At 37.5% G+C, this 25496-nt stretch overlaps 5 protein-coding genes across 10 annotated transcripts in view; 1 reads left to right on the top strand and 4 right to left on the bottom strand.

Moving 5' to 3' along the window:
* Positions 1-3232, bottom strand: part of LOC104808749 (fe-S cluster assembly factor HCF101, chloroplastic) — a 4081-nt gene extending 849 nt beyond the window's left edge. Inside the window, exons 1-11 of the mRNA XM_010534529.2 lie at positions 2953-3232; positions 2378-2520; positions 2232-2282; positions 1815-1970; positions 1291-1434; positions 1055-1197; positions 891-960; positions 585-680; positions 387-476; positions 252-305; positions 19-142 (exon numbers count right to left, since the gene is read on the bottom strand). Of these exons, the coding sequence (XP_010532831.1) occupies positions 19-142; positions 252-305; positions 387-476; positions 585-680; positions 891-960; positions 1055-1197; positions 1291-1434; positions 1815-1970; positions 2232-2282; positions 2378-2520; positions 2953-3175 (1294 nt within the window). The 5' untranslated portion in view covers positions 3176-3232. The remainder of the gene's footprint in view (positions 1-18; positions 143-251; positions 306-386; positions 477-584; positions 681-890; positions 961-1054; positions 1198-1290; positions 1435-1814; positions 1971-2231; positions 2283-2377; positions 2521-2952) is intronic.
* Positions 3233-4061: 829 nt separating this feature from the next.
* On the bottom strand, positions 4062-7427 carry LOC104808750 (VIN3-like protein 1). Its single transcript, XM_019202014.1, has 4 exons — positions 7412-7427; positions 6173-6758; positions 5599-5909; positions 4062-5441 (listed from the first exon to the last, which is right to left on the bottom strand). The coding sequence occupies exons 1-4, from the start codon at positions 7425-7427 to the stop codon at positions 4318-4320; spliced, it is 2037 nt and encodes a 678-aa protein (XP_019057559.1). The 3' UTR covers positions 4062-4317.
* Positions 7428-10317: 2890 nt separating this feature from the next.
* LOC104808751 lies at positions 10318-12217 on the bottom strand. The gene is made up of 3 exons (XM_010534532.1): positions 11726-12217; positions 10809-10884; positions 10318-10713 (listed from the first exon to the last, which is right to left on the bottom strand). Exons 1-3 carry the CDS (start codon positions 11927-11929, stop codon positions 10592-10594), a joined length of 402 nt encoding a protein of 133 aa, XP_010532834.1. The 5' UTR covers positions 11930-12217; the 3' UTR covers positions 10318-10591.
* A 4099-nt stretch (positions 12218-16316) lies between these two features.
* LOC104808752 lies at positions 16317-19520 on the bottom strand. Of its 5 annotated transcripts, none has more exons than XR_770989.1 (9): positions 19265-19520; positions 18651-18895; positions 18347-18487; positions 18046-18255; positions 17713-17955; positions 17445-17564; positions 17309-17353; positions 16577-17224; positions 16317-16491 (listed from the first exon to the last, which is right to left on the bottom strand). XR_770989.1 is itself a non-coding variant. In XM_010534534.1 (9 exons), exons 1-9 carry the CDS (start codon positions 19370-19372, stop codon positions 16742-16744), a joined length of 1422 nt encoding a protein of 473 aa, XP_010532836.1. In that variant the 5' UTR covers positions 19373-19520; the 3' UTR covers positions 16317-16741. The 5 variants fall into 5 exon arrangements, 4 of the variants coding, with proteins under 4 accessions (XP_010532836.1, XP_010532835.1, XP_010532837.1 ...); XM_010534534.1 differs by having other exon boundaries at positions 16317-16772; positions 16946-17224; XM_010534533.1 differs by having other exon boundaries at positions 16317-17224.
* A 496-nt stretch (positions 19521-20016) lies between these two features.
* LOC104808754 (probable ADP-ribosylation factor GTPase-activating protein AGD14) lies at positions 20017-24792 on the top strand. 2 transcript variants are annotated; one of them, XM_010534537.2, is made up of 14 exons: positions 20017-20191; positions 20668-20791; positions 20885-20946; positions 21031-21118; positions 21201-21262; positions 21343-21439; positions 21656-22051; positions 22258-22806; positions 22915-23049; positions 23126-23233; positions 23341-23418; positions 23690-23864; positions 23968-24007; positions 24233-24792. In XM_010534537.2, exons 2-14 carry the CDS (start codon positions 20693-20695, stop codon positions 24351-24353), a joined length of 2010 nt encoding a protein of 669 aa, XP_010532839.1. In that variant the 5' UTR covers positions 20017-20191; positions 20668-20692; the 3' UTR covers positions 24354-24792. The 2 variants fall into 2 exon arrangements, with proteins under 2 accessions (XP_010532839.1, XP_019057599.1); XM_019202054.1 differs by having other exon boundaries at positions 20017-20153.
* The last annotated feature ends 704 nt before the right edge of the window (positions 24793-25496 follow it).

Here is a 25496-nt window from a genome sequence, read left to right on the forward strand (position 1 = left end):
GGGGGGGGGGGGGGTTACCTTGCTGGCGTATCTTTGCACATTGTTGCACTACACATACACCGAGATCCTGGAATGTTCTGGAGACTTCTCCTAGAGGATCAGTCACCACTTCAGGGGTTCCGCTATCTCCAGAAGCGGATAACTGTCAATCACAAGGGAAATAAATAATCATCATTTAGGATTCTGGGTCCAATGTGATAATTATGTATAATCAATCATGTTATTGAACTGAGGATACATATAATATGTACCGTTGGTCGAATGGGAAGGTCAAAGAGATGGGGTATGCCGAATTGCTGGACAACCTGCAGTCAGAGACTCTCATTAGAAGTTGAATAATTTGCACATGAAATATATGTAACAATACATACGTATACGAGAGCTACCTGAGAACCCGAACCTCTTCCGAAAGGGTAATATCGTTTTCCATCAGCCTCAAAGTGGCACATATTCTCCACAACAGCAACACAAGGCACCTACTTCACAAGATCCATCTAAGGTTCATCAATTGTGACATTTTGTCTACAGAATAATCACAACGGATATCTTGTAATGAAAATATGGAATAGAAAAAAAGAAAAGACCTTGAGCTTTGAGAACATCCGTACACCTTTGGCAACATCAATGAAGGCTAACTTCTGAGGAGTGGTGACAATAACAGCAGCTGTCAAAGGCACAACCTGATACATATCGTCGTAGTATAAGTTTACGAGAAAGAAGAAGAAGAAGAAGAAACTTTCAACAAATGTCAACTTCCTTTAGGTTAGCTAAAGGATTCAGCTTTACATTATAAACTATACCAAAAGTATCTAGATATCCATATTCACATTGCTTTCGATGAAATTGTTACAGAAATTTGGTCAAGTGAGAAGGGTGTTCATAGTGAAAACCTGGCATAGCGTGAGTTGAATGTCTCCAGTTCCAGGAGGCATATCAATAACAAGATAATCCAGCTCTCCCCTGCAAAGCATTTCCTCTTAAAAATTTCAGAAACTTTTCTCTATCATGCTTGTGAAGAAAGAGGAAATTATAATTTAAATTTAGAAAGACGAACCACTCGGTTGTGGTTAGGAGTTGGTCTATGACCCCGGAAACCATAGGACCTCGCATTATGGCACGTCCTTGCCCGGCAAATCCAAATGAGACCAGCTTGACCCCCAAGTATTCTGTTGGAATTATGGTCCTCTTCTCAGGGTTCTATCAAAACATATTTAACAATTTCACAACTTAGCTCTTCATGTAAAAAACTGAAAAAAAAAACAGATAATTAACTAGTCAAGATCATATTACCATTTCCAAGAGCCGGTTCTCAGGATTGACCATGGTCGGTAAACTTGGACCATAGACATCAGCGTCGAAGATACCAACTCTGGCTCCCATTCCGGCCAAAGTATATGCAAGATTTACAGCTACTGTTGATTTCCCAACACCCCCCTGAGAAGTTAATCTAACGAAATGGTGTTACTAACTAAAACGTACTGATTAGCTTCTACATTCATGGAGAAGAAAAAACCGACATTAATTCTGTGGGAAAAAAAAATAATTTAACAGCAAATCAGCAACTCCAACTATACTCTTAAGAAATCCTCAAAAACTTATTGCAACAATAACAACAGCACCTTAATCCCAAGTTCTCAAAATTTTATTAATTCTGTGGGAAAAAAACAGTTTTCTTTAGAAAAACAAGATGAAACGGTTGAGATTTATCGAAACTAGACCTGAGATTCATGTTGAATTCAAGATTATAAGGCACATTTCCTACAGAAGAAACATAGAATACTACAAAAGAATGGCAAGGACTATGTTCTCTGTACCTTACAACTTGAAACAGCCACAATGTTTGAAATTCTTGCTAATCCCGGAGGGAGATTCCCGGCAAACATGGGCTTGGCTGGTTGAGCTGACATGGTCACACTGACCTTCTTGACCCAAGGAAGAGCTTCAACTACCTCATTTGCCTTCTGCTCAAACTGCAGGCCATATGTATTCCATTATACTCTTATTCCAACAACAAATAAGGAAGTTAAATAATGAAACTGCTGCTTGTATGCATGCCTCCAAGCATATATAACACTAAACCCCTGATGAAATTTTATTTGTTTTATTTAAGCTTCACCCAAATTTTGAGAATTAGTTTCAAAGTGAAAGCAATCGAACGAAATGAAAGTCTACCACTTCAAGGTACATCATCAGTTGTTGAGCAAAGAATGGTGGATTATTTTGTCATTTACCATGTCCTTGACTGGACATGCCGGTGTTGTCAGCTCCAGACGAAAGGAAACCTAAAACCGAGCCAAACAAGTTTCATCATCAGATGTATCACAAAACCCCGAAATAAGAACTGGTTCCACACCACACAGAATATATTTCAGAATACCTCCCCAAGAGCTTCATCAATTTCCAAGTCTTTCACAAAGCCACAGGAAACTATGTCTGTTCCGAAATCAGGGTCGATGATTTGAGACAGCGCCTTCAACACGTCTTTCTCAGCTGTTTCTGTTACTCTCACACCATTACTGGCTACAGAAATCGAAAATTTAAGCCAATGCTTAACTTAATACAAAACTATCATACTTGGCTTAAGAAAATGTCTTGACAGATAGACAGGACTTAAACTCGGAACCAAACCCTATTGTTTCAAACTTCTTTGTAAGAGCTACATGCACAAGGATCTTACAGTAAGAAATAAAACGGCAGAGAGGTACAATCATAATAGGAAATTGCCAGTTCATGATTATGACTGCAAAAACCAACCTCAAACAAAATGGCCTGAAATGCGAATCGAAGTCCAAACTACTAAATGCCCATCTCATCCACTAAATTGATCACTCAGATTCTCCATTTACCCTAATTTCTACTGAACACGACATAAGGAAATGCTTACACAAGCCTCAAATACGTCTCTGTTTCTCGAAAACCATTGAATTACAAACACAAAACACAAGGATTCACCTTGAGCAGAAGTAGCTTTAACTACAAGTGATCTTGAAACAGAGACTTTCTGAGGTTCCCATTTCGATCTTCGTATCCCGAGAGGCTTGGAGGTGAAGATGGAAGCTTGTGGTTGAAGAAACTCCTCCGATAGGAGCGATTCTCTAGACTTGCCTCTTCTCGGCAACGAAGCTCTGCCCTGAAATGAAGGTTGCCGCCATGACTGAGCATGAAGAAGCGGCATCCTAGAGAGAGAGAGAGAGAAACTAGAGGTCTGCAATTCTCGTCGCAGAAGATAAACGTCCATGCACATATGATCAGGAAAATTCCCCTCATAAAACGACGGCGTTTAGTTCATCATGACTTGAGGCCAAGTGAAGTTGGAGAAAATAATAGATATGCTTATCAATTGACTGGGCTTCATATTGATGTGAATGGGCCCATATTGTTTACTTGTAGGCCCACTGGGCTTATAGTTTTATATTAAAAATATACATTAAATAGAAAAAAAGATGCGGGCTGCCCGCCAAGATGAGACTGCCGCAGACAATGGATTACCACTTTTCATTTATATATCCAATTAATTAATATTGATAAAAAATAGGACAAATTTCAAAAAAAAAAGTACCTAAATTTATCAATTTTTACAAAACAAAAATTATCAAATAAAATCTCACCTTTATTTTCCAATAAAAAATAAACTCGATTTTTACTATCGTTGTCATTTTTAAATCTAAATAATGACATTACATATAGATATTATATATTATAAGTTCTTTGACATGTTATCATTCAAATATGTTGATAAACCAAATCATTGATGAATTTAAAAATAATAACTGTAATAATTTAGATTTATTTATTACTCAAAAAAAGTTAAAATTTTATTTGGCAAAAAAGGTTTAGATATTTCTTTTGGATTTTCCGAAAAAAATAAATAAGACTATTAATTAATCGGCAAATATAGAAAAGTGAACACAATCCAGGAAAAGGGCAGCGAAGTAGCGCACAGCGGGAATGAGAGAGAGAGAGAGAGAGAGAGAGAGAGAGAGAGAGAGAGAGAGAGAGAGAGAGAGACCTGTTTAATTATTCATAATTATATTATTATAATTTATAAAAACACAGAGGGAAGAGGGCAAAATGATTGCCCACAAGAGTTTTCAAGAAATCTCCTAAGAAAACAAAAACAAATAAAAGGAAAAAAAAAAGAGTTTTAATAAAATCCCTACATGATCAGAAATAAACACAGAGGGACAAGAAGTTTCACATGTGGTCTGAATGATGATAAACAACCAGTTTAAAAATTAGATAATCCTGGGTTATATATAGATATATATATACTTAATGATGAAACAATGATTTTACCATGTAAAAATGGAGGGAGGATCAGTTGCTTGGGCATTTGGCCGAGACGATATCAAAGAACGAGTCACGGAGCTGGTCGGCAAGGCTCGACGGCTCGTCCTCCAGGTTCTGTACGAACGAATTCACGACCCGGCGCTCGAGAACCGTGGACCTGAGGCTGTACCAAGTCAAGAACTTCAACCTGAATTCTTGATCGATGTGCCCTCCACGCTCGAGCCTCCGTACCGTCTTCACGCATTTCACGAGCTCCTCGTCCAGACCGTCCGGTAAACCCTTCTTCACCAGCGAGCTGTCGCATTCTTGAGGCTCGGCCTCCTCCTCCTCCTCCTCGTTCGGGTTTTCTTTCCTTTTCCTGGCCACCCTTTCGAGGAAACCGAGTTCAGGCACGTCTTCTTCCTCTGTCCGGAGAGAGGCATTGCTTCCGTCTGATCTGACTAAGCCATTGTTCTTCTCTGTTCCGTCAGATGTATCGTCATCCTCTTCCTCGTCGTCAGCCTCAGCGGGTAGATCCAACGGGATTCCGTTGTCTTCGCCGCCCGAAGAATCTCGGGGAGGAGTGAATTCCTCGTTCAGATCGGGTACCGAGACTGTATTCAGGTCAAACCCATGTGGGCGGCGGCCCGATGGCAGTTCCTCCGTCCCGGAATCTTTCTCGGTATCCACATTGTAAAACACGTCGAGCAAACCTTCTTCTTCTTGGGTCTCGGCCAACTGCATCAACTTCGCAAACTGCGAGATCTTGAATCTTGAAGAGGGAACACCACATCTTTCCTCCCGATCCGAAGCCTGCCCTTCCCGAGCAGCTCTTCCTCTCGAAACATCACGTTTCCGTTGCATGATATCGACGCTCTCGGTAAAGCACCGAGCATGGGAGTGACCTAAATCATCACCAGCTTCCGTGTAAGAGATAACACGGAATGTATACTCGGTGCATGGCTGCAGGTTCGATATCTTCATCCTCCTCTGATTTCTATGGAACTGACGAAACGGAACCTCTCCAGGAGCTTCTCCTCGGCTTTTGAAGCACCACAACTTGTAGCCATTGACATCATATGATGAGGTTTGAGGCAGATCAATCAGATGGAAAGTTACCGATGTCGGTGTAATCTCTTCAAAGTGAAACTTGCAAGCAGCAGGAAGTGAATCTGCACAAAAGGGAGACACGGCATTAACCTAAATTCAGACATAAACACTATTTCCGAGGTCCCTTTCGTGTTTTTTGAAGTTTCTCGTTCATTTTTCACGTACCCATTTCTTGAATCATTTGGAAAAAAAAGGTAAGATCATGTAACTGAGACTGACCTCTGGCCATTAGATCCATGGTGGAAGCATTAGCTAACAAGTCATCTGCCATTTTTATTGCAGTAACACAAAGCTCTTGGACCTCAGCTGCAACAGGAAGCCTACTAACGATTCCCCGAGCCATTTTGGCTGAATTCCCGTCGAGCGGGCCGACTTCATCTTCCAGCTTGGACTTTGCAACTTTTACAATCTCATTCAATCCGCTGAACCGAGAAGTTCCCTCGAGAAGCCGGTAACTCAGGTATATCCTGTAACATAGTACATCAACTCGACGTGCATCCTTTGCCGCCACGAGCTGCCTCTTCCAACAGCTGTTCGTATGTAGAAGAAACCCTTAAGTGTGTGTTTTTACAAAAATTCATCAATATGTAATGGTAATTACAAGTTCAAACACGATACAAGCGAAAACTATCAAGTTCTTGAGGATGGATAGAAAGAAAAGACAATAAAATTGCCTATTCTCATGCAAGAGATGAACACACACACACATATTTATATATATGTATATATATATATATGCTTGGTCATATGTGCAGTATGCCAATATATATACCCAAGGAAGAAAGTGGCTTACCGTAGAACCCCAGAAATTTTACCGCAGGAATAACAACAGTAATTTCCATCAAGGCTCATCACCTTTCCGAGACTAAAAACTCCGACATGATCTTGTAGAAAGGCACACTCGAGATGGCAGGATAAGCCACAGAAATCCGCCTCACCAGATTGTTCGGGCTCACAAACCAACCACCGGCTCGGGTCCTTATTTTCATCAAATTTATGACATACACAGCACGAACATCTCCTGCAGAAAGGGTCGTCTATGGGTAGAGAAGCTCTGCAGGCCGCGTTCTTGCAGATCCATGATGACAAGGTTGCATTTTCGGGTCTGAAACCGTCGTCTTGTTTCCCGTTAGGCTGTTTTCCATTAGGGTTTTGAGTCTCATTGCTCCTCTTTGCCTTGTTGCTTGCCTTTCGGTGTTGTGACATCTTTGTTTTCGAGGAAATTGCGTTATTCTTGTTCTTCTTCTTACGGGTTTTAGTCAGAAGAATTTTGCTCGATGAAGCAGGGATCAGAAATTCCAGAACGGGTTTCGAGATTCTTTCAGAACTTTCCCCCTTCCCATCTTTCCCGGATACAATGACACTTTCCGGATTCCAACCTGCAAGAAAGACAAAGCAGATAAACATAAGATATATTGTTTGGCATCATTGATATGAAAGAGTTATGCATATTCATAACCTTTCTACATAGTGTTGATTTTGATTAATAGAGATATACAACCGCATCCATATCTAATACACAGCCTTTCTCATGAACCGTAAGCCTCGGGTTTCAACTGTTTTAACTAAGCTAAATGCATGCCATCATCAGAAAAAAAATTGTGATAAATGGTGTATGTATGTGTGTATCACTCTGTCTATACATATGAATAACAAAGACATGTGAGAATCATCTAACATGTTCTGTCTCTTAATGTACATGCAGAAGCTTCTGAGCATTATCTACAACCCAGAAACCTAGAAATGAAGAAACTGCGGAGAAAATGACAGGAGAGGGATTCTGCAAGTAATCTATAGACCATAAGTGTCAGAATTCAAACCTTCCAATTAAACTATTCACTAACACTAAATCCTGGAGATTATACTGAATTTAAATACCCAAAATCGAAGAAAAAAACCAAGAGGAAACGATAGATATTACTCAAGCAAAACATTCGAACCCTTGTGAAAGAGGGTTCTTTTTCAGATATCTGCATCATTTGAATGAACAAGAAGCCTCTATAAAAAAAATTGCAAGGAAAAGAAAACAAACCATGGGAATTCGACATGGAGAATGACAGAGGAATTAAAGGAAATATCGTTCTTCAAATGTGGCGGAGGAAACAGAGAGACAAATGAAATTTAGGTTTTAATTGGTATAAGAGTCAAGGCCACGATGTGAAATCCATCTACGACCCTTTTTCGGTTTATAGAATGAAATAGCAACCAAAATGAAATTAAATCGACAGGTTAGGAAATTTCCAACTATGGCACTAGCCTGAAGGGGGCAAATGCTTCTTCCATATATGCCAAGAACTCAACAGCAGTAATCTAAAGGAGAACATATGACCGGAAAATAAAATGTCATGGATCTCAGGAAAAATGCGATGCTAATGCAAGTGACATCAACGAAAAAGATATAACCTGAAAGAGAAGGGAGTCTGAGAGGAGATGTAACCGTAAACGGGTGGTCAAAATAGCACTGATAATCAAACTAATGTCCTTTTGTTGTGAACGAAGAGGTTTGGTTTTGAACACGACCAAATGAAAATTACGAATTAGAATCTGCAGAAGGCAAAAACATGGAAGCCACATGCAGTGAAGACAGATACACTGACCAGTTCACTCTCTAAGTTGATCCAGAAATTATCAATGAACAATAGTAGGCTTAGTACTCCTCCTTATAACGAAGAATTAGAACAAAACTTCAGAAAATCTAATATAAAAACATTTGATCGATGAATTCGAGAAAGAAAGCAAACAGAATCATCTTATATTTCTCGGGTAAATAAATTACCGTTCCGCTGTTGTTTCTATGTAAACGTTTCGCCAAAACTCTTATTAAAATCTACAAGCAAACACAAGAGCATTCTCTAGCGTTTGGGTACTGATCAAAATCGAATAAAGATTTTCTTCCACCCTTTAAATTCATCCAACAACTGGGTAAATCACAAATACGCAGACAACACTCTTGAAGAGTCAAGGATCAGTCTAGGCTCATTTGTGAGAAAAGATGTTTTTTTTTTAAGTTCAAGGCCATTCTCCTTTCACTCCCATCGCAAAGATAACCATTGCAATTCTTCTTCCAACCATTAGATTTCCAATTTATTTCGTACTAACCTCACACCATAATGAACAAGCTCAGAAAATTTCTCAATAATACCTTAACTTCTCTTGACCCTCTAATTCAAATTACGAACAGAACTTGAGAAAAAAAAAAACCCACAGAAGTTCCACAAACAGCTCCACTTCATTTGCTAGGTAAACTAGGAATGTTCTAATGTGGCAACAATTTTTACACGCGTGAGAATACCGACGAATGCAAAGGAGAATTCGATGATCTGGCACAACCGGCCTGTATTATGACTCAGTGCTATCTTGTTATGGTCCTGCCCGAGTAGGCAGGGTGATAAATACAACGACTAACCGGGAAACATTGTGCATTTTCCTAAAGATCGTTCCTTTACTCATCCACGTCCGAATTTAAGGGAACATTGTTCACATAATCACTGACTCGTGCCCTAAAACATGACTAAAGTGTGAAGACAATCATATAATTAAGGATAAAGGTTTTCCAGCAAAAACAAGAACAACAAAACAGTAGAAGATAAGATGCAAGAGCGTCATGGAAAGCACAATGCAGGAAGAATGGGAAACTGCAGCTGATGCAAATGCTAAAACCATCAAAATCAACACAAAAAATCGTCACTTCAACGAAAAAATAAGTCCTTTTGATAATGGCATCCAAATCAAATAGCGAATTGAAGCATAAACAAAACCCACAAGACGAATTATGCACAGCCCAGAGAGAAAGACGAAAGAACACACAAGCAGACAAAATTTACATAATCGGAATCGAGAGAACGGGGCCGAAAAGACCCAAAATCGAGACAACAAGGATCGGGGCCAGGTAAAATATGATGAATACCTGTAGATTATTGGGTAATAACCCAGAAACTAGGGTTTTCACGAGACGACAGCGAACCCATGAGAGAATTTGGTGTCGGAAACCGAAACTATGTCGAAACCCAGAGAGCTTTGTCGTTGTTGATTTTCCGTTCGTCTGGAAAAGGGAGATAGAAAAAATATGAATCTCGCGGCCTCTCGTTTACGTCAATGCAAAGACTGCGAGATGGGAACTGAGACGCACGCGCATCCTGAGCGCGTCGAGGCGTGTGTTGAGGGGGTCAACCTTCCCATGTGCTGACGTGGAAAGAAACTGGTGAAAATACTTGACGTGGAATGCGGGTGGAGTGCACGCGCAGTAAATCTGACCTGGCTAACTATATTGGGTTGGGTTCAAATGTTGTACTCTTATTATATTTAATCAGGCCCAGACCCAGGCCCAATTCTAGCATTTTTTATTTATTTTTTCACTTGAGTTTGAAATCTAATTTATAAATTGTGTGAATTAGAGTAATTTAAATAGGTTTAAATGGAAAAAAAATGAAAGATTCAATAGTTAATTCCGAGTCCAAATGAATTAAATTATTTGTGGAATTGAGGATGATCCATTACAAATGTAATTTCGAACATGTTACAAATTCTTGCACGAGACTTTGGTCCATGGAGGACAATATGTAGTACAATTTTTTTTTAAATCTAAATTAGTATATATATTTTTAAAAAAGAAATTAGCCGAATCTTATAATACAGTCTATTGTATATAGTATACTATTATATTGATATAAAATGTCCAACCATTTTTAATGAAATGAGATGGGTGATACATTATTTTCACTTCTAGATTGAGTGGCCAGACAAACACAATTTATACATCATTCAAATTCAAAAGATAGACGAAAAGAAACCGTTCTATTATTTATTTCTGCTTCTATATTAAAAAAATAAATAATTCATGAGTATAAAGATAGATAGACTGATTTCGATAATTAATTAATTATTATAAAAAAATTATATAAATATAAAATATATTAAATAAATATCAAAACTGATGTATAAAATTTTAAAATATTCGATATCTCTAATACATAATTCGCGAAATCGAGAACAATTTACAATCTTACATGAAAATAACTCATTCCGCAATTTGATCATTACACTATGGATCTAGACATTACATATAGAATCCATCCTGTTCCTAGGAACACAAGAGATACATATATAATGCATGATCAATACATGCATGCATACATACATATATATATATATATATATATGATGAGGAGGAACATGCACGGAAGGGACAATGGGCATGTGGATGGATAATGAATCAAGAGGACCAAAGCTGAGCATTCTTGACCTTGCACACACTCTCTAACACCTCGAATGGGAGTATATTCCCCTTCACCACCACCTTCTTGCTCTCCAGCTCTACTTTGTACCATGTCACCCCTGTTTTTTTTTTTCATTATTTCATTTATTAATAAATTTTCTAAATAACAATAATTCGATTTTGTAACGTCTGAATTCGGTAAATCTATAATTACCATCTAATTTAGAAATGTGTTTCTCTACTTTTTTGGCGCATCCATAACAGTGCATAGACACCCTTAGCTCCACCACCTGCATATACACATCAACAAGCTCGACAATAATATATTATTTTAAATTTAAACAGAAATCCATACATATATATATATATTGGGCTAATCTTATATTAGGAAACGACTTAGATCCCATCAACCCATCAACGTTCAAACCATGATCTCAATAATACATGTCCTTTTTTTTTCAAAGTAGTCGAATCCCCAAACAGCGGTAAGCAGTAAATAGCCATTATATAAAAAATACCCTTAATTTGTTATTTCTACTTCAAGATCTACCCTTGTGACCATGTATGTGACCAATGTGACCGAAATATAGTATGGTCACATTTTGATTTTATCGATTATAACGTTAAATTTATGGTGATCACACTAATTCATTATGTTCATACCTTGTATATCTTACTAATCATTTGATTAAAATAACACCATAAATTTAACGTTATGAACAATGAAATCAATATGTGACCACACTATATTTCGGTCACATTGATCACAAGGGTAGGTCTTGAAATAGAATTAGTAAAATAAGGGTATTTTTGATAATGCCCCCAGTAAATATGTATGTTTCAATATCAATTTTTTTTTGTCAAAAAATCAATATCATATTTCACATAAAGAGATATGCATGATTATATATATACATATATATATATATATATATCGATCGTTTATACACACATATACATATATACATACACACATACATGCATACATACATACACACATGCATACATACATACATACATACATACATACATACATACATACATACACACACATACATACATACATACATACATACATACATACATACACACACATACATACATACATATGTATGTATATATAATTTGTACCTTGGGCTTAAGGTGAAAAGCCAAAGTCTGTTCACCAGAGACAACATCTTTCAATGTCATGGGAATAAGAGGCTTCTTCTCGAACTCATCTTCTTCGCTGTCGAGAGTGTTCATACAGAAACATGAACACTGATTTGTCGGAAGCAACAGACAATCCAACACCTTCCCAATCTTCAGGAGCTTCCCCATTGCAATCCCCACCATGAATTCAAGAATCAAGAACTGGGTTTATAGAGAGAGAGAGAGAGATGATCTCCGGTGAAGAACAATATATATAAATCTGGGGTTTACGTTAAAATCTGGAGAGAATCTCTTGGAGAGACACTTGCTTGTGGTTACACTGTAAGAGAGAGAGAGAGAGAGAGAGAGAGAGAGAGAGAGAGAGAGAGAGGGAGAAGTCAAACGTGGGAAAAGCTACTCTAAGAGACTAATGGGATGTAGTATCGTGGGATTTAATGTATTCATCAATTACAATGTTGAATCTATCATTAGATTAACCCTAATCTTGTCACTTCTCATACTTTGTATTAAAGCATTTGTGCAACTGCAATTAAATATTCACGACCATAGTCACTTTACGATACAAATGGACCGTGACACTCGTATAAATAAAAATTCCGATTATTATTATTATTTATTTGCATTTTACGATGCCCCTTTTCATTGAACTTCGAACTGATATTTTTTGTGTTTTGGACAAAAAGTCTCGAAAAGAAATCATATTTTGGAAGTAAAACAAAAATCCAAGAAAAACAATTCAAATACCGAATTGACAATAAAATATTTAATCTCGATTTTTATTAAATAGGTCACAATAAATAATTTTCAAACTCTAACGAAATAAACTTTAATACGTTCTAATAAACTAAGATTTGTTATAACCACTTAAAAAAAAAAGATATTTTATTTGATCACTTTCAAAATCTCTCCAACATCAACGCATTTTTATTTCATTTTGGTTCACAAGTATTTTTAAAAAATGAATATAAAGTTTAGTGAATAGTGTGACGAGGCGAGGCATGTGACGGATGCAAGGCTTAATTTAGTGTGGCTTGTAATTTATTTAAATCATTGATTGAAGAGTGGATAAGCATTCTCTCTTTTGTCTTTACTCTCGCCGCTGCCGTTTTCAATTCCTTTATTTTTATTACATTTTTTTATTTATAACAAAAAATAGTAAAAAACAAAATAAAAACTATATATGATTGCGCTATTTAATACCAGTAAATTGTAATAACTCCATATATATTCGAAGGGACACGATTATATATATGTAAAGATCCCAACCAGTGCCGAAATTTATTTAAATGAAATTGATAGATTTAGGCTAATTATTTTAACTATTTTGATATATAAATAAAAAATCACATTAATTTCGTGTATGTTCTAATAAAACCAAAATAATGCCATCTATTTTGGATCTGCCTTCTACTTTATTAACATATTCTATTGTAAACTTCTATAAATGTATATGTGCATGATATATATACACAAAGAAACTCAACCAATGATAATATAACTTTATTTAAAATTGTAATTTATAAAAAATTGGTAACTTTTTTTTTTTGTTTTAATGGTTTGGTCGTCAAGAAAATAAATGAAAAATAGAGAGTAAAGGGCGAAATATCTTTGATTACACGCCAAATCGCTTAAGAGTTTAGGGATAAATCACGTGAAGATAAATATGCGATTATTATGCTTTGCATGCCAAAAAAAATGCTAATTAATTAGACCGTCTTGTTTCTCATTAATAGTTATCCCACGCTCCATCATTTCCCTATATAGCCTCATCATCTATATTTTCCCCATTATTTTTATTCTAATTATTACAAACATTATTTATTATTTGAATAAAAGAAATGCGATTTTAGCAAACCAAATCAATGGAAATTCCCATACGTCTTAAACTTTTAATTAAGAATAAACATTGTTTGATCCGATTTTGATGTTATTATTGTTTAAGATAATATGTATTCTTCACGTATTAATGAATATTATATATATATATATATACTAGTGAAGAAAAAAATGTTATGATGTCATTATACAACTAATAATCACAATTGATTCCAAAGCATATATGCTTTGAAATTTTATAATGGATGCAAAAATTTATATTAAGACAAGTGTACGGACAAGATCGAATGATTTGAAACAAGTATGAGTAGAAAGGAGTTGGAAAAATAGAAGCTGTCTATCAATCTAATGTCATGAATTCTAATTATTAATATTCTCAAAATAAATAAAATAAATAAAATAGGGACACACCGCCCCACAATTATTGGTGGCATGACCCAATTGAGTCGGTCCACCTTTTTTTTAAAAAAAATCGAAGAAAAATTCTTGTTATTTGTGTTGTTTTGATGTGTTATATATATTAATGAATATATTATATATATATATATATAAACTAGTAAAGAAAAATATGTTATGATATCATTATACAACTAATAATCACAATTGATTCCAAAGTTTATATGCTTTGAAAATTGGGTTTTATATTACACAATTATTTATATATATATATAATAATTAATTTGGGTTTTATATTATATATTTTGCTATTTTGTTATGTTGCATGAACGCATTTGGTCACCTTCTAAAGCACAGTTGGTCCATGTGCTCACACACACACTTGTTTCCTTCTCTTTCTTTATTTGGTATCGATGGGATTGATAACAACTATATCTAAGTGACTATTCATTGGCGCATTTCAACAATATATGTAAATTAAAATTAAAAGAATTTGAATATCCGCATTTCTTTAAAGCCGATAGAAACATAACAATGATAGGCTGATATAAACCATATCAAAATGAAAGTCGAAATAATGCGACATAATTACAAGATAATATAATAAATCGTGATTTTCCTATGCTTAAATGATTTAAAATCAATTAAATATGGGTTTTTAATCAAAATCGATTAAGTTAAAATACTCTTAAATAAAAGATCTTAAAATTGCATATTTTTTTTACTAAAATTAATTTAAACATGAATTCCAATCGAATAGAAATCTAATATAATAAATAGATAAAAATAAAATAACCAAGATCGAATACATAATAAAACCTTATCCTAATTATAATCTAAAGAATGGAAGAGAATATATCTTTTTTTACCAATAAAAAAAATCATTATTACTTTAACTATAATTTATGCAAGGATATGCTTAAAATGTGAAAAAAGATAACATATTACAAATATATCATTTTGCAGATTCCAAAATGTATGAATTATTGGAATTTTGTATTATCTCCGAGACTTCGAAAAACAAAATCGAATTGCATATTTTGTTCACTGCAAAAAATGGACCTACCAAATAGTTGGAGTGGTCTATCAAGGCTTCTGTCTTGTCTCTTCTTTGGCTACCGAGCTATATTCACTTCACCAAAATTTAAAAAAAAAAAATGATATAAAATGTTGACTATTTAACCCCAATTGCATGTGGATTGTGGACCTTCTAAACGTAACATTTTTATTTTTATTTTATAAAAGTTTCCAATTCCAATATTTTTAAAGCCACTATTGTTTATCACATATCCAAACTCATACTATACCTATGGATGTTTCGATGTTCTGTTCGGATTCGATTAGAATTGATTCGATTTGGTTTTTTCGATTTTATAAAAATATATATCAATAGTTTATTATATCATATTCAATTCGACTTGATTTCAGTTTCGATTTGTTTCATTATTCCGATTTTTATTAAAAAAAAATTAGATTTTTCAAATTTTTAAAAAATTCGGTTCGTTTCGATTGATTTCTGCAAAATTCGGTTTTATAAAAAAAAAAAATCAAAAATTTTGGACAGTTCAATTTTCGGTTCGGTACTGAAATTGCCCACCCTACTACTAGTACAGTGTTTCTCCTTATCATAAGGAAGAATAATCTTTAAATTACAAAAAAAGGAACATGAATTCACAATTTGATAAATTAATTTGGAAAAAGAAATGAAAATGCATTGGTGTTAAATTTTGTTTTGGAGAAGACAATAAATAAAATAACAACCACTTTTCTGAAGAGCCAGTAAGGTCCATCTACGGCGATGTCTCTTAGATTTTTTTTTTATCAATAATAATAATAATAATAATTTCACATTCATAAGATGTCCAATATTTATTTCTCTAATGGACCGCCTGACACACCATTGGGAAATAAAAACTTTGGGACAAAAGTGAAAAAAAGGGAACAAGCCAATGTATGAGATTATTATTATATATACGAGGAATTCGTAGAAGCAGCAAACAAAAACAAAACATAACATTTATTTATTTTTCCACCTTGTCTCGTTACAAGTTTAACTTAGCTTTGAATCCCAAGAGACTTGTAGATTCATCCACCGACACCTTGTTGATTGTCCGAGGGAGCAAAGTATATGGAATTATATTTATTTTCCCCAAGTAAGAAAAAAAAAACATCCTTATAGTTTAATCTCAAATTTAATCGAAATTAAAAACAACGGGAACGAAAGGAGACATTTTGATGCAAACCCGGGATTATATACGCAATAAAAGACATACCCTTATATTTAATATTACATAAATCGGGCGAAAAATTACGACATATAGTAGAAACATTAAGCACATAAGAACTATGATGATGCTCATAAGAAGGATAACGTATCAAAATCTAATGGATGTTCAAAACAAATCTAAGATAACATCATTTACAGAGATGAAAAACACAAAAAAAAAAGGATCGAGGAACAGAAGGTACGGATCATTCAGGAGCATCTTCGGTACGAGGTTGAAGCCCCTTCCCTGATAATGTTACGGCATTGGTGAGGAAAAGAAGGAAGGAAGGATTCAAGAAGCAGAAGTCATGGGAAATTCAGAGAGATTATACCGAAGAACGGGACAAATGGAACAGGATGAGTTCCAAAGTAGAGAGCATTCATTGGCTGTTGTCTCCAAGGCAAACCTTGTGAAGGGCGGTTAGCCGTGGACGGCTGCGACTGTGGCGCGAGCAAGCCTGGAGAGAGCGATCCGAACCGAGGCTGAAATGTAGCGGTCAAACGACGGTCAAACCCGTGATTCGGAACCTGTGAAGGATGGTGAAACCAGTATGTCCTCGGGTTGAGAATGTAACAAGTCGGGAATGAAGGTTGACCGGAATAAGGGTTAAACAGGACTGGACATAAACCCGGGGTGATGCTCCAGCATTTGAGAAGGCAATTGGTTAAGCCGGGACGACGGAAAGATAGATCGCGCTTGCCTGTTAAAGGTTGATGGTGATTCATGGCCATATTCTTGTCTGAATGGATCATCAGGCATGTTTCTCCAAGGTGCAAACTGGTTAGAATGGAAGGAGGACATCTGAACATTATAGCCTGACAATGGCAAATCCCCAAAGTTACGATCAGCCGACATATTATGATTCTGATCAAAGCCACCTCCAGCATTTGCAGAAGGAGACATAGATTCTCTGGTTGAATCCGAAGTATGAACACCAGTTACTGTCTGTCTCTGTACAGGTGAAGTTTGAGGCAATATCCTGCTCAGATTGTCGAGTAAATACGGGGAGCATATCGCAAGAAGGCGAAGGAAGAACATCGTAGGGAAATTCCACGCGACTTACCGAGACATCGAATCGGCGGTTGAAGCTTTCCGGATTTTTCTCCACCTAGAGAAGGATGGCAATAACAGGATTGTATCGGACAAAAAAAACGGTAGGACCAAATATGTTTTCAAACATAAAGTTGTAATAAACTTACTCCCGTTTACTCGACGAATATGAGCTCCTACGCATTTTTTGCGGCACAGACTTTTTCATATCAGAACTCGGAGCCGCCTTCTCGCACCTTTCTTGATTCTGTCGATGGTTCTTCTTCGACCTATGCAATTTATGAACCATTGATGAATTGATAATGGAACCGAGATTTACCGAAAATTGAATGATTTTGTATCTATTATCACAATTTCAGATGCTGTGTATATTTCTTGGTATCTTATGCAGATTATTTAGATGCAAACAAGAGTTACCTGCTATGATTTGGTCTAAAATGATCATCAGGTTCTTGATAGTTCATCATCCCCTTTCCTTTCCAATCTTTCGGCTCAAATTCCATTTGATGAGCTCCATCATCGTCTTTGTACATTTCTCCTGTGTCTTCTTCCCGATCACTGTTCTCGTCCTCCTCGGGAAAAGCTGAGTAGCCCTCTTCTCTTCTCGGCCTTCTCGAATCTGCAGAACCATCTGTTGAAGTTTTCTGGACTCTTCCCCACCTGGAAAATTTAGCAACAATCAGGATGGTTCAGACAGAAACTTGAACAAGAGAATGTTATCTTCAATCGAAAATTATACAAAAAACTCACTCCAGTTTACTATCCATTTCTCGGTACGCAGCAATTTGCTCGTGTCCTCTACACGGGCTTTCTCGAATGCTCCGAAGATCAGAACTTTTACGGGTTTTGTCTACCTTTGATCCCTTTTTATATCTTTCCCGCAAATCCATTTCTTCGAACTTCTTGTTCATCTCTAGTCCTTGGTTCTTACACTTCTTTTCTTGAGGATTCTGGTTGAACCTGTGGAGAGAAATAGGCACCATATATTTTATCCAAATTCCAAAAATCTGTTTTAATTCTCATAGAGCATAGAGCTAAGAACAAGAATCACCGGTTTTGTCCGCCGAGATTCAGTCTAGAACCACCACCGTAAGGCATGTTCCGTCTTCCACGGTTCTGTCTGAACTGATCATCGGGTTCTTTCTGATCAATCAGCGAGCCAACTTCCACTCCACGAGCATTCTGGTGCGACCTATACAATTGATGAACCATAAACTAACCGACGGTACTAAAGAAAAAATTCATGATTCGACTTCGTTATATCATTTCGGTCCCTACCCGTCTCAAGGCAACGCCAGATAATCTTCTTGAAATTCTGAGTACTTTCAGCAAATCCGAACAAACAAGAATATTACCTGCTCTGTCCGAAATGATCTTCAGATTCTCTGAGTTCACGAGCGTATTCTCTGAGTTCATCTTCTTCCCAACCCCAATTCGCATCCGAATAATCTGAGTATTTCCCTTCTCTTCTCGGCCTTGTCAAAGGCACATTGGCCTTGTTTCTGCTCGCTCGCTTACCTCTACGATGCACCATGGATGATGATGATGCTTCAATCTCAAGAAAACGAAGACCCAGAAGGAAATGGGAAGAACCCAGATTCTGAGAAATCGAATCAAAACCCTAGTCGATCAAAGAATTCTAACACGATGAAGACCCTTGATCGATCCTCGAAGATTATGGTGATTTCGGTTTCTTCCAAGTTTTCCCCCTCTTAAAATGTCAGCTTTCTTGATGATTTCGAACTGTAGTTTTTCAGAAACAACGAAGGAAGATGCAATACAAGGAGATTAAAAATTACATGGAGCTTAAAAAGGGATCGCGCGCGAAACTTTGCCGTGGATAGCCAAAACGGCGAAGTTTTGGGTGTCTGGCTCTCATTAACGTCCGTCTAGCCGTTTCCGTTATGTTTCGAGCCAGCTGTGCAATTTTGATTAACGGTAACGACGGATTAAAGACGGCGAATCGTACCCGAAATTGAAGCTCCGACCCGGAATCCAACCCGCTAAGCCTCCGCCGACCCGACGGTGACGGAGGCGGAATCAGCTGTGACTCTCTCGACAGCTCCGACGAGTTCATGCCGTCTCCGACTTATCTTCCACCGCTAAGACGATCCTTCCTCCGCATCCTTCATCGACCTCCTCCGGAAGAATCGTCACCATCCGCCGGAAATATAATCGGAGGAAGAAAATTCGGCGGTGGCGGCGCTATGGCGGCTCCGGCGTCCGACAAGACGTCGTAGAGTAAGATATTAATTTAGGGCTCAAGCACGAGTTTTGTTTTTCAAAGGAATTTGGGCTTTCGCTTCAGCTAAAATGGGCCTAAAGCCCATATACTTTATACAACCTGCTTTTATTTATTTTTTTTAATTTTTTTTGGGGATGAAAGATGAGAAATTCGGCATAATGATATACGAATGCAAATGTAATTTAATTTATTTTTGCTGGCAGTAACAATTAGTAAACTCTTTCGACAATTCACCGAGAATCAAGTAATTATCTGCGAAAATCAGGATAATTACAACAATTAGTCGCTGTTAATGACTTCTCCCGGACCATTCTCCGTCAAACTTCAACGGAAGAGACCGCAGCCGTCAAATTCACGCCTGGACAAGAAGATTCCACACGTAACGTCGTCAAAATTCCGTTATTACCTCGCCGTTCGCTTCTCTCTCTCTACTGTACAATCTCTCTCTAGCTTTGGTAAAGCGGAACATTTAGTTCTTAGCTGTACAAACCCCCCCCCCTTCTCTCTCTTGCTTTCTCTCTCTGTTAAAGGAAGAGTAATTTATGTGACAGCTTCACCAGAGAGAGAGAGAGGTGGAAGAGGAAACTTCTGGATCGCCGTCAAAGCTGAAAACGTATAATCGCGGAGGTGATTTTTTTGGGATAACCTCAGGTTTGTGCAAATTCGATTTTCCGAATACTTCATTTCTTCTGAATCTGGTAGGGTTTATCAGTTTCTGTCGTTGTTTTCGCTTTGACTTGTCTAGAATTCCTTAGATCTGAATGCTTCTCTGTGCTCGGTCGTGGTTCTTATTGGTTCTTTAATCATTCCCGATATGTGGTTTGTTGTGCCTGGAGTGGAATTTGATCTGGAATTTATGCGTTAGTTTCTGGTGTTGGAGTTACCGAGACAGTTTTTTCAATTGTCTTGAACTCGATTATGGAACTAGTGGTGAGAATTAGTGGTGTCTGAGTTCCATAATTTTATTGAATTCAAACAATTGAAAATAGGAATTCGATTGGAACAAGCGATCAGTTCTTCAGAATTCCGATAATTAAGAAGCGCACATATGGTGATTTTTGGGTAGGGTTTGGAGAAAAGTTAGCTTCCGGGAAACTTTCTTAAGAAGTATGTTTTCTGCAATGCAGTGGTAGCTGGTGTTGATAGCAGAAAATGGCTAGCCGGCTGAAAGAAGACGAGAAGAACGAGCGGGTTATTAGGGGTCTTCTCAAACTTCCTGAGAACAAGAGGTGTATTAACTGCAACAGCCTGGTGAGTTTACTCTCTCTTTTAACTCTCTTCATGTGAAATAGCAGACATAAGGTTTTGGGGGTTGTCTAAAATTTCTTCTTCCTGCTTGAACAGGGACCACAATATGTTTGCACTACTTTCTGGACTTTTGTTTGTACAAATTGCAGCGGAATACAGTAAGTGTTCGATTCTGTAGTATATCTACTATTCCTGTATGTAAGGTTTTGATTGTGGTTGATGTATGCATGGATATTTTTCAGTCGTGAGTTTACCCACCGCGTTAAATCTGTATCAATGGCCAAATTTACTTCACAAGAAGTTGGTGCACTACAAGAAGGAGGAAATCAGGTGTTAACAATGTCCCTCTCTTTTCATTCTGATGATAAAGAGTTATTTTCCTGGGGGTCTTACTTTAAATTTTCCATGACAGCGTGCTAAGGAAATTTATTTTAAAGGATTTGATCTACAACGTCAGTCATTACCTGATGGAAGGTATTACAAATCTTTCGCTGTATAATTGATTTTTTTTACAATGTTTAGGGTTTCTGATCTGTTTCCTTTCTTTTTTTTAGTAATGTTGAGCGGCTGCGTGATTTCATTAGACATGTCTATGTAAATAAAAGATACATGGGTGAGAAGAATGATGACAAGCCTCCAAGGGGACAGATGGTAATATGCATGTTTTCTTCTGTTATTGGTTTCTTTTAGTTTTAGACAAACCTTCAGTGGTCCACATGATGTACTTCATTACATACAGTAACCTTTGTTATCATAAAAGCATCAAGCAGGCTTTAGTGTTAGTTGTAGAAGACTAGTCTCCTTTTATCTTTATTAATTAGTACAGTCTGCCAGCTTCAGGTTTCCTTTTATTCTTATATTCTGCAGGGCGACAAAAATGATTTTCATGGAACTCGGAGTCCTAGTGGCGCTCAAAGTCCACAATATGAAGATGCATATGACCGCCGTTACAGTGACAGGTCAGATGCAGGAGGCAGAAGTCCTGGCTTCGAACCAGGTAGCAGGAAATTCGGTGATTACACCAGAAGCCCCTCTCGTCCAGAAATTGTAAATGATTGGCGCCGAGAGGATAGATTTGGAAGTGGAAGAAAATCTGAAGAGGGTTCCCAATCTCCTGATCAAGGAAAAAACTTGGGTTCATCCCCCCCTCCAGTGGTTCGACCTATTCGGGAGATTTTGGGTGACAGTGTAGTTCCTCTTCGTGTTGGCGAACCTCCAAAACCCGATGGTAACAGAAATACTGATGCTTCGGCACATGCGAAGGTTTGGCTTCTTCTTTTGTGGAGTTTTTATAAGTTCTGAAGTAATAAGAGCCATCGATCCTTTTCTTGAACTTTTGCTACTTATTGTGAGCTCTGCCATTGATACATACATCGATATAGCTGTTTTACCACGCATATTGAAATAGTAACATCATCTTAAGTCTAGGGAAGAAAGAGAATGTTGATCTTCGTGTTGGTCTATTGCAGAGAACTGTATCATCGAGCAGTTTATCTTCCGCAAATGAGAATCCCCCAGAAGTGAAGGTGGAAACTTCTGTCAGTCTGATTGATTTTGATGCCGACCCTGAACCTCCTGCCTCAACACAAATGCAGCAATCAACAGCTCCTCAGCCTGTTGTGCAGTCAACAACTTCATCTGATAACAATTGGGCATCTTTTGATACTGCCCCAATCCCGAGCACAACTTTATCTCAAGCTCCAGCTAATGGGAATACGGTGGATTCGCTTCTGTCTCAGTTGGCAGTTCCTTCTTCAGTCCCAGTTCAGACATCAGGACTGCCTAGCGGGGCCAGTGCTTCAATAGATGCTACTGCCTTTCCTGCAAGTCCTCCTGTTTCTGCTTCATGCTTTGGTGCTGGAAATAGTACAGCTCCAGTTAGCAGCACTTCTGTTCAAGCTTTTGGTCAGGAATGGCCTAATGTCCAGCAGCAGTCTCCTTCATTGTTACCTATGCATGTCGGTTATTCCACGCCCCAAAATATGGTGCCACCTCAGAACGGACCTTCGAAAAATCAGGTGGGTACTTCATTATGGAATCCTCAAAATTTAAATAGAACTCACCTCCTTTCTAGGTGAAATTTTTATTCACGGCATGGCATTATGATTATTGAATCTTTTCTGCAGCCATGGAACACAACCCTGGTCTCTAATGTACAAAGATCCCAGAGTGCACCAGCTCTGCAACCACTTCAAGGAGTCTCTCAAGAGGCCACTCCTGGTGTTGAAGTGAAACCTTCTGGAAGAAAAGAACTGCCTGTGGTAATCAATTTGCTCAAACACTTGGCTGTCATATACTCACGTATCACTCCGAAATAATTTACCAGCTTCTTTGCAGGATCTATTCACTGCAACCTACCCATCATATCACGCAGCAGCACATGGATGGCAAGCTGGTCCACCTCATGGTATGGGCTTTGGCATGCAGCAGTATAACACCGCCATGGTATTTCTTTTGATATGTTTTTATTTCACATTTAATTTCACCGAGGTGGCCCCTCTGCCTGCTTGTGATTTTCTCATGATCGATCATCTGCGTTTTTGTCTACGCAGTTCCAGAATTTTCAGCAGCCACCGAAGTCAATGAACCCTTTTGACTTTGGCAATGAACCAACTCCACAAACACAGACGGTACGCGCTCTTTTTTTGTTTGACCAGTCTCTATTGAAATAATTTTCCAAGGCCTTGTATCTTCTCGAAATGCATGTTTTTTTAATTGTAATGTTTCTAGCGGATAAAACTGAGTACTGTTCCAAATTGCTTTTTGGCATTCCATGGCACGTTGATTGGAGCACCTACGAACACTCTTGCAATGAGTTAGCTTGAGAGTTACTAGGTTATCCCTTTCTTATCAAAATGAATTTAGATTTAATGCCCTAAATGATGTAAAAATGGTTAACAGGCAACTCAGTTCATGTCGATGTCATCTCTCCAAGGTGCTTTACCGCCGATGGGAATGACCCGCACTTCAAGCCTTGGTACTGTTTCACAAGCCTCGATGCCACCCCAAGCACATCATCATCTTCCATCTGGTATATCCTACCAAGTCCCAAGTCATCCATCCGCACTGCCACCAAGTAAAGCATGCGCTCCTCCTCTCTGTTTAATTTCACTTGTATAACATTTTCTTTAGTAAACTAAGCATTGTCTCTTCTGCTACAATCGATCCACAACTTTCAGGGTTTATGTCTCCACAAATGCCGGGCAACATGCCACCCAGGTAACTTAAACCTTTGATAATGTTGAATCTGTTGTTGCTCATTTTAAGACTGGTCTCAATATAGAAGCATGAATTCCAATTTGTATAGAACATCCGCATCATTTAGTTGGCTGGATTGAAAGAATTCAGAAACTAGAACTTAATCTTTTGAGGCATTACGAGGGAAATTCAGTTGCATCTTTGTATGGAACTTTCCTAACAAAGCGGCAGCCCTCGTTTTTGCAGCATTGTGAACACTATAGAAGGTGGTCCATATGGAGGAACTACTCAACACTTCAGCGGCCCATTCTCTGGACCTCCTTCCAACCCGCCCTCTTTCCCCACGGGAGGAAACCCGTTTGGGTAAGAGAGAAAACATTCCTATCCCAGTTTTTAAAAAACTTACGTTTTCTTAAATTACGGTCGAGAAGGAACTGTTATTCTAAGGATCTTTACACAAGGTGTGATCCGTAGTTTTTGCCTGGGGAAGGAGGAGGAGAGGTAAGAGTTGCATTTGCATGGTGTTATATTAAAAAGCAGTAAACTCCTGAAACTAAAAAATAAGGAGAGGGTTCAAACTTGGGGGAGTGTTGGTGTGGGGAGTTAGGGGGAGATTCTTTCTAGCATTTCGAGTTGTCAAATAATTTTGTTGTTGTTGTTGTTGTTGTTCTGTTTCTTGTAATATAAGTCCGAGACTCTGAAATGACTTGTGTCTTGGCTTTGGTTTTGGTTGCTACAAATTATTTGTTGCTTCTTTTTACATTTTCCCCAACTTTTGGCCCCAAAAAAAAAATCTTTTTCTATTCGCTTTTTGTGTTGTATGCTTCTGTAAAATATGGACCCCCCATCAAAACTTGTCAAAAGTTGAATCTTGGTTTTTGCTTAGACGAGTTTGAAACATCATTTTTGCCCCTTTCGTCAATTTTTTTAATAGATTTGCCCCACCATGGGGTGATGAGTGATCGAGGTGCAAAACGTCTGAACGTCGGGCGTTCAATTCCATTTGATAGGGAGGATGTAATTTTTGGACAAAAAATGATCTATATGTGAAGGTTTATGGATCTAAGTTGGATCTAGTCGGGTCAAAGGTCCGAAAAACTATTCCATCGTAAAAACAAATTCTAACAAGTCTTGAATTGAACTGAACGGAATTGGTAGGTTATTTGATAACATTTCTCCGTGGATGTGTTTTCCCTTCTTTTAGGTAAATCCGGATCTCGGGACATTTGTTCTCTTGGAGCTCTTTTCCTCTCCTTTTTTTTTTGTTATAAACAAAGTGGGGATAGTAATAACAGTACTGATTACTGATTAATCCTTCTCGGTTTACTTTATAAACAAACAGAGCTTGTAATCTTCCCATCTTGCCCTTTAGAAGCTTCGTCTGAATAATTGTATAGTAAGCAACTAAACAATGGTGTTCCTTCTAGATTGAAGTTTCTTCGATCTTTCGTTAACAAAAAAAAAAAAAAAAGAAGTTTCTTCGTCTTTGCTAGTTCGGGTAAAAAATAAA

This window comes from Tarenaya hassleriana, unplaced genomic scaffold (genome assembly GCF_000463585.1).
Source record: "Tarenaya hassleriana unplaced genomic scaffold, ASM46358v1 Cleome15, whole genome shotgun sequence".
NCBI classification, from domain to species: Eukaryota; Viridiplantae; Streptophyta; class Magnoliopsida; order Brassicales; family Cleomaceae; genus Tarenaya; species Tarenaya hassleriana.